The following is a 7,765-nucleotide window of genomic DNA, read 5'->3' as shown; positions in this document are numbered from 1 at the left end:
TGGGGCATTTTTTGGTCACCACTCCTTGATGGCATAACAACCCTTCTCCCCACCATTCTTTGTGGGAGCCATTCTGCCTGTGCCCAAGCTGGAAAGGAAGAGCACTAGGGATTATAAGGTTCTGTTTTATGCATGAGGCAAAAATAGGATGGGGATGCTGATGACTAGGTAAGCAATAGTGATTTCTAAAGTTTTTGAGAGCTCTCTTTATGCCTCCATTTTCTGTTTGTGTCATGCAAAATAAAGGCTATTCTTCCTAGACATAGGCTTATTATTGGGTCATAACTTGAGTACAATTTTGATTAGTTTAATCCTAGAAGCTAGGGAGGCTGAAGCAGAAGAATTGTGAGACCAAAGCCAGTCTCAGCAAAAGCAAAGAGATGAGCAACTCAGTAAGATCCTGATTTTAAATAAAATACAACATAGTACTGGGAATGTGGCTCAGTGGTTGAATGCCAATGAGTTCAATCCCTGGTACCACCCGCCCCCCAAATTTTTTTTGTTTACTTAGTTTCTTGTCTTTCCAGACTGCATATATGAAATTGTTCTGATTCTCTTCCCTTAAAAAAATAGGGGGAAAAAAAAGAAGAAAAGAATGGACTCAGACATCCTGCAAGTCTTCCAGAGAGAACTCACCTGCTCCATCTGCATGAATTATCTTATAGACCCAGTCACCATATGCTGTGGGCACAGCTTTTGTTGGCCCTGTCTCTGCCTTTTCTGGGAAGAAGCCCAAACTCCTGCACATTGCCCTATGTGCAGGGAGCCATCACAGCAGATTGACTTCAAGAGCAATATTTGTTTGAAGAATCTGGTATCCATTGTCAGAAAAGCCAGTGTCAGGCATTTCCCGAGCTCTAGGGATCACATGTGTGTGACCCACAAGGAGAGAAAGATCTTCTGTGAAGAGAACAAGACCCTGCTGTGTTTGCTCTGCTCCAACTCCCAGGAGCACAGGGCTCACAGACACTGTCCCATTGAAGAGGCTGCTGAGCAGTACAGGGTAAGTGATGCTTCTGAGATAGCTAGAGGGCAGGGTGACTAAGACTATAAGGCACAAGAACCATTGTTACTGAGTGCCATATACAAGTATAGGTAGCAGTGATAAAATTATGAATAAAGTATGTGATAGTATCTATATTCATGGAAACTGAGAGTGTGAGGAAACTAATTTATTATAACCTATTTCAATAACTTGATGATATGGTTTTACTGCTTAGGGCACTTTAAAGTTCTCATGGTTATAAGAGTGTCTAAACTAACAAAACTAAATGTTCTGCTGGATGTGGTGGTTCATACCTGTAAACCCAGGGACTCACAAGACTGAAGCAGGAGGATAATCAGTTGGAGGATGGCTTGGGAAAATTAAAATATATAATAACTTCTTAAAAGGACTGTTGATATAGCTCAGTGGCATAGCACTTTCCTAGCATACATGAGACCCTAGGTTCAATTGCTAGTATGGTGAGCAGGGAAGTGGTACCACAAATTCAAAGGGCTTTTATATAGAATATATTAGAATGAAACTCACAGAATATTAGTGTCATTAGATCCAAATTCTGAAGCAAATTGCCACACTACCTAAGAATTAACATTGCCCATGTATTTGCCATTTTCTCTAGGAAAATGGTTTTATTACATTGTGTGATTCCATAGTCTGAATCCCCTAAAATTGATAATTATCCACACCAAGCAGGGAAACCCTAGCCTCTGTGCTGCATAAAACTTTTTTTTTTTTTTTAAATATAAATTGCTTGAAATTCTTCATCATTGTGGGCCTGAAAACATAATCAACTTGCTTGTCCAGTGGTCAAATTTTGTTCTCTTACAGGAGAAGTTTCTAAAACTAATGAGATCTCTTTGGAAAAAGATCCAAGAAAACCAGAGAAATCTAAAAGAAGAGAGCAGAAAAATTAACCAATGGGTTGTAAGTATGAGAGTCTATTTCTCTCAGAATCAACCTAGGATAGGAAAGGTAGACATTTATTGATTCATCAAGTGAGTTGGAATCATCACAAAATTTTAGGAAGATCTTTCTTGATAGCTTCTACTTGTTGGAGTACAAAACCGCACTGCTACTCAGGGAGAATTGTTGAGCTATGGAGCAGGGAAGTTTGATATTATTGACCTATTTACTAACAAAAATGAAAGTGTTGCATACAATTATTTGTGAGTTATGCATGAATTCAAAATGGCTTGCATTCAGACTTTCTGATTTGAGAAGATATATACAGGAATTACCAATGAAAATTTCTGGTTGTTTCAACAAGTCACGAAGTAGATGAGTTTGAGAGAGGAGTGTTCTGCCTCTTAATATAGTTAATAATGAGTGAAAAATAAATGAAGGGAAGAGAAGAATGAATTAATGGTTTATGAGAAATAGAAAGACACGAATTTATGTACATAGTTTACTAGCATAAGACATGAGTCAAAATGAATAGATGATGTTATAAAGTGGAGGAGAGTAAAGTTGACCTGATATTTGATCTAAGAAATTCGTGTCCTTGCAGTGGTATGTGCATCTGCACAGAGAGAATACCAAGGCAGCTTATAGGATGCTGCATCCCAGTGTCCATGAAGAAGAAAAAGAACATTTGGAGACACTTTTAAAGGAACGCAAATTGACTATACAGCAAATTAAGAAAAGCAAAGCCAAAATGCTTCAAAAAGGGAAACAACTAAAGAAAGACTATCAGGAGCTAATGAAAATGTGCCATAAACCATATGTGGAGCTGTTTGAGGTAAGTAATTGGGACATGACTGAAAATATTTTGTGTCTTGGCCACATTATTTGGTACCAAAGATATATTTATATGCATTCTGCATTTTTGGTGGGATCTTCCCCCTTTGGGAATAACAGACACTGTGATTTCATGCAGCAAGCAAGCTTTGTTAAATTGTGACAGTAGGTTCCTCAGGATATGTTTATTTCTGAAATTATCCTTTTGTAGGTTACTTCATTAAGAAATAGAAAGAAACCGGCTGGGGCTGGGGCTCAGTGGTAGAACACTTGCTTAGCAAGTGTGAGGCACTGGGTTCATTTCTTAGCACCACCCCTAAATAAGTAAATTAAATAAAGCTCCATCAACATCTAAAATATTTTAAAAAGAAATAAATAAAAAGAGCATTTTATTCATGGGTATTTCATTTTTGTCCAGCTGAGCAACATGAAGAAATCTGAAAATAGTTAACATTTATTACATTCTTTTTTAATTTGAATGTCCTTAGTTCAAATTGTCTTTAGCACATGTCACTATGTGAATAAGTCCTGCAAAAGATCTCTTTTCAGACAGTTGCTGGTTTGTAGCATTGCAGAATAACCCTCAGGGTTTTGAATTTAGCAAAAGTTAGATTCTTCTGTTTTACCTTTATGGTAGAAAATTAATTTACAAGGAGTGTTGAGGTGGTGGTTGTAATTTTTTAAGTTTCTCAAATACAAAGGCTTAATGGTAGAATAGCTAATTCTGATGAAATTTAAGCTTTTCTTTTTGTTTTTTTCTTTACAGAATTTAGAAGACACATTGGCAGAGTAAGTTTGACTTTTAATGCAAATTGGGGCACCACAAAGTCTGTGAATACCAATGTGTTTCTGACAATGAAGAAAGTACTTATTGAGATAATGTACATTTCCTCTATGTGTCTGTGTTTTACTGAATATGATTTCTTGTTCCCTTTTTATCAAAACTGAGCTTTTCCTTCCCTGGAGCTGAAGGGTGTAGTTTTTGCTGAACTTAAACAGAGGTTTCTAAAGACAGCTATTTATAATTTTAGATTTCAAGTCATAAACAAATTGAGTTACGTGGAATAGTCCTTACCAGGTGATAGGTGAGAGAAGTAGGCAGAGAAAAAAGTAAGAAAGATTCCTTAAGACTAGAACAATCCTGATCTGGGCACAGTGAAGCAAGCCTGTCATCCTAGTGATGATCTCCACCTGAGAAAACTAAGGAATATATGCCATCTCTTCAACTTGAACTATGGATCCTTAATTGAGAATGTTCAGAAAGGTACATATTTTGGCTGGACACAGTGGTGCAGGCCTATAATCTCAGCAATTCAGGAGGCTTAGACTGCAGTTCAGGAGAATGGCACATTCTTTGATGTCAGCCTCAGCAACTTAATGAGACCCTGTCTGAAAACAAAAAGGGTTATATATATAGCTCAGTGGTAAAGTGCCCCTAGGTTCAATCCATGGTACCAAAAAGAAAGAAAGAAAAAAACAACAGAGAAATGTACATCTTTTTCTTCCTTTTTATTCATGGGGATTTCAACAAGGGCCTCCTACATGTCAGGCAAGTTCACTGAGAAATATTCCCAGTCCAGAAATGTACATCCTAATGCAATGGCCCCCAAAGTGAATATGTATAGACTCCCAGAATAAAGTCCTCAAGCTTTCTTTCTTTGGAGAGAGCATTGCTTTTCAGACAACTCCCATCCTCTTCTTACTTCCTGTGGGCTATAAATATTTTTCCATTGTTTTATATTCTGGTGTGCTCCTTTTCATTAGGCTTCATTAGAATATGATTTTGATAAAGAACCTTTAGTTGAGCCATTACCATTATGTCTTAAACACTGTTTGAATCTATCATTGTTGAAGTCTTTGGTGCCAGAAAGATCAATTTATTTATTTTTTCCTTGCAGGTATGAGTTAGTGTTCCTGCACATGCCCCAGCCTGTGAGGCCACAGCTCAGTGCTCAGCCCATCACTGGACTGAGAGATGAACTTAACCACTTCCAAGGTGGGTGTCAGTCTGTTTGAGGGACAGCTACACTGTGCCCTACAATGATGGTTTTCTATGGGTAATCATTCCCTCTTCATTAATCGTTGACCTAACAAAAGTGATCAGCCTGCAACTAAGAATGCAAAACGTATTTATTGATGTATACCATGTTAAAATATGGAACAATGTAAAGAAAAAAACATAAATGAAATGTTGTATACAAGCTCTGTCACAAAAGTTTGAATTAAGGAAAGGAAATAAAAAGTCTCATTAAGCCCTAAAAGAACATTATCACATACAATATCATTTGTTCACTGAGTCACACTAATGGACTCAAGTCAAGACAATTTCAAGAGCAATTAATTATGATAATGGGTTTATTGAATTTAAATTTGTAAAAATGGTTTTCTTTAATGTAACTAGAAAAGTAACTAAATTTGTAATACATTACACTTGATATAATAAACAGTACACAAATATAAAATAATGAATTCACAGAACATTTTATGAACAATGATGAAGTAAGTCATCACTTGGTGAAGCAGTATATGGAACTCCATGGTAGACCTAACCCTGACAGGTTAGTTTAGCAGAAAATGGGTCAGATGGAACCAAAAGTAAAAGGCAGAAAATTCTTAAAACGGGAAACCAATTCTGTAATAAATAGATTTTCTTAAATATAAACTTGGTTTCTTAACCAGAATATTGTAATATCACTGATACATTTATGTAATTATGTAATAATAATCATATTATCTACTATCCATGATTACATTTATTTTTGTCTTTTTTTTTTTTCACAAGAGAGAGTAATGGAGGTTAATTTTATTGCTATGGACTTGAGAATGCTCAGGTCTCCAGATTTTCGAGTGTCATAAAAAATAAGCAGCAGAAGTAAGCTCTATAATCAATGAATTTTTAGGAATATTTTCCCTGTAGTTAATAAGTGTTCAGATTTACTGGTAGCCCTTGAATCTGATATTTTTCTAGCCAAAGCTTTTCCATTAATCTTTGCTTGTTTTTTCTTGTAAGTCTCTAAATCAACTCTCACCTTGTATGAACTGGGGCGGGGGGAAAGTCTGATTTTGGCTGAATTATTCTCTCTTCACAGTGAACATTTCCTTCCGTAATGAAATAAGCAGTCACAATGTAGTGCTGTGTGATGTGAGAAGACTGATGTTTGGAGAAGATGATGAAGATGAAGCTTTGAATTCTGACAGATCAAACTATTTTGCTGCATTGGGAGATCAGATCTTCACTTCTGGGAAACATTACTGGGAGCTGGATGTTTGTGGCTCCTGGAACTGGGCTGTGGGAGTCTGTAGGGATTCTGTGGTAAGGAAGAACCACACATTGCCTGAATTTGAGGACATGTTTCTCCTTTTATGTGTGAAGGAGGACACACATTTCAGTCTCTTGACCACCTCCGCAATATTTTCTCTCTATATAGAGAGACCGATGGGCCATGTTGGTGTGTTCCTTGATTTTCAAAGTAAAAGTGTGAGTTTTTTGAATGTTGCCAGGAGTTCCCTTATATGGAGATATCCTATTGAGTCCCTGAGTTTCCCTGTCAGGCCATTTATTTTCCACAGTCCACACATAATTAGGGATAATTCAGGAAGTTAACTTCTCTGCCTGAGAACTTCATATTTAAGGGACCCCTTCTCAGTTGAAGCAGAGCAATTACTATGACTATTTTTTATCCCTATCTTAATGTAACCTCATTTTATTCAATATGAAAATATGATACAATATGAAATTTTGTTTGCACAATTTTACTTTAATAAAACCATCTTTAGTTGCCTATAATATAAGCTGTTGTTGATTCAATGTTTCATGACCTTTGTGTGATTACGAAAACATGGGTTTGTGATTCCGAGTCTAGATTAATACAGGAACACAAGAGTTTGCACATCTACACAGATCTGGCCATCCAGAATGCATCTGTCAGTTTGAAATCTTCTGGAGCTATTCAATTCACCTTAAAGGGGAAAAGGTAGCATAGATATGTGTGTGTTGCCATCATGGTGGGCACATGTAATTTTTCACATTAACTTAATGAACAGGCATTGTAGCTCAGAAGAATGTCTGGCATTCAGGGTTTGACTCTATCAGGGGTGGGATATGGGGGTTCAAGATTTATGATCATTCCCCAGGGCATGAGACATGAGATGGGAAGATAGTGAAACAGAATACAAACTTGTACTCTCTACTGACTTTTCCATCTTGCCATGATACAATAAATACTCAGTTGATTTTTTTATGGTTGTCATGTCATACTCAATCATGTTTATGAATGTGTTTCTACCATCAAATGTTCTTCCTGAATATATTGTAGAAATCAACAAATGTTTGTCAATAAAAAATTAAAATGTAAAGCTTGGTAGACTTTGTTGTCAGCCATACCCGGGAATGGGTGTTCACTATGTAGACTTGCCAGTTTTATTTCTTATCACTTCTGGTGAAAAGACTTAGGCAGTTTACATTTCTTGAACATTTATTGTGCAGCTTATATATAAATATATCCTGTATGATTTAAATACAAAAATACTTATACTGCTGTGCTTGGTGGAACATGCCTGTAATCCTAGTGACTTGGGATGTTGAAGCTCAATACCAGCTTTATCAATTTAGTGAGGGCCTAAACAAATTATCAAGAGCCTGCCTCAAAAGTAAGTAAGGGTTGGGGGTGTAGCTCAATGGTTAAGTGCCCTGGGTTCAATACTCAGTACCAAACAAAACAAGAAAACTACCTATACTACACTAATTATGAAAAAGAAGCTGAGCCAGGAGGAATTAAAGAGTTGTGAAATAAGGTGATGTTTCCAAATGAGATTTCTTTAGGTTCTGTGTGTTCCCTCTCAGGTGAATCAGCTTAAGTGATAGACCAGCACTCATTCTAATGACTGAGTTCAGATAATATAATGCAAGTAGAGCTTACCCTAGTATCTAACAGAGTATCCAAAAAATAAATAAATATTGGCTGAAATATTAAAATATTATTAATAGAAATAATTAACTACTTTAGTTTTCTTTAGATGCATTTA

General features: G+C 36.4%; 1 protein-coding gene across 1 annotated transcript; it reads left to right on the top strand.

The window, feature by feature from the left end:
* Positions 1–595: 595 nt before the first annotated feature.
* LOC139706999 (tripartite motif-containing protein 43-like) lies at positions 596–6,344 on the top strand. The gene is made up of 6 exons (XM_071616986.1): positions 596–1,003; positions 1,832–1,927; positions 2,511–2,741; positions 3,507–3,529; positions 4,639–4,736; positions 5,830–6,344. The coding sequence occupies exons 1-6, from the start codon at positions 596–598 to the stop codon at positions 6,342–6,344; spliced, it is 1,371 nt and encodes a 456-aa protein (XP_071473087.1).
* Positions 6,345–7,765: the final 1,421 nt, after the last annotated feature.

This window comes from Marmota flaviventris, chromosome 9 (genome assembly GCF_047511675.1).
Source record: "Marmota flaviventris isolate mMarFla1 chromosome 9, mMarFla1.hap1, whole genome shotgun sequence".
Lineage (NCBI taxonomy): Eukaryota > Metazoa > Chordata > Mammalia > Rodentia > Sciuridae > Marmota > Marmota flaviventris.
This window is presented reverse-complemented; position numbering and strand designations above follow the sequence as displayed.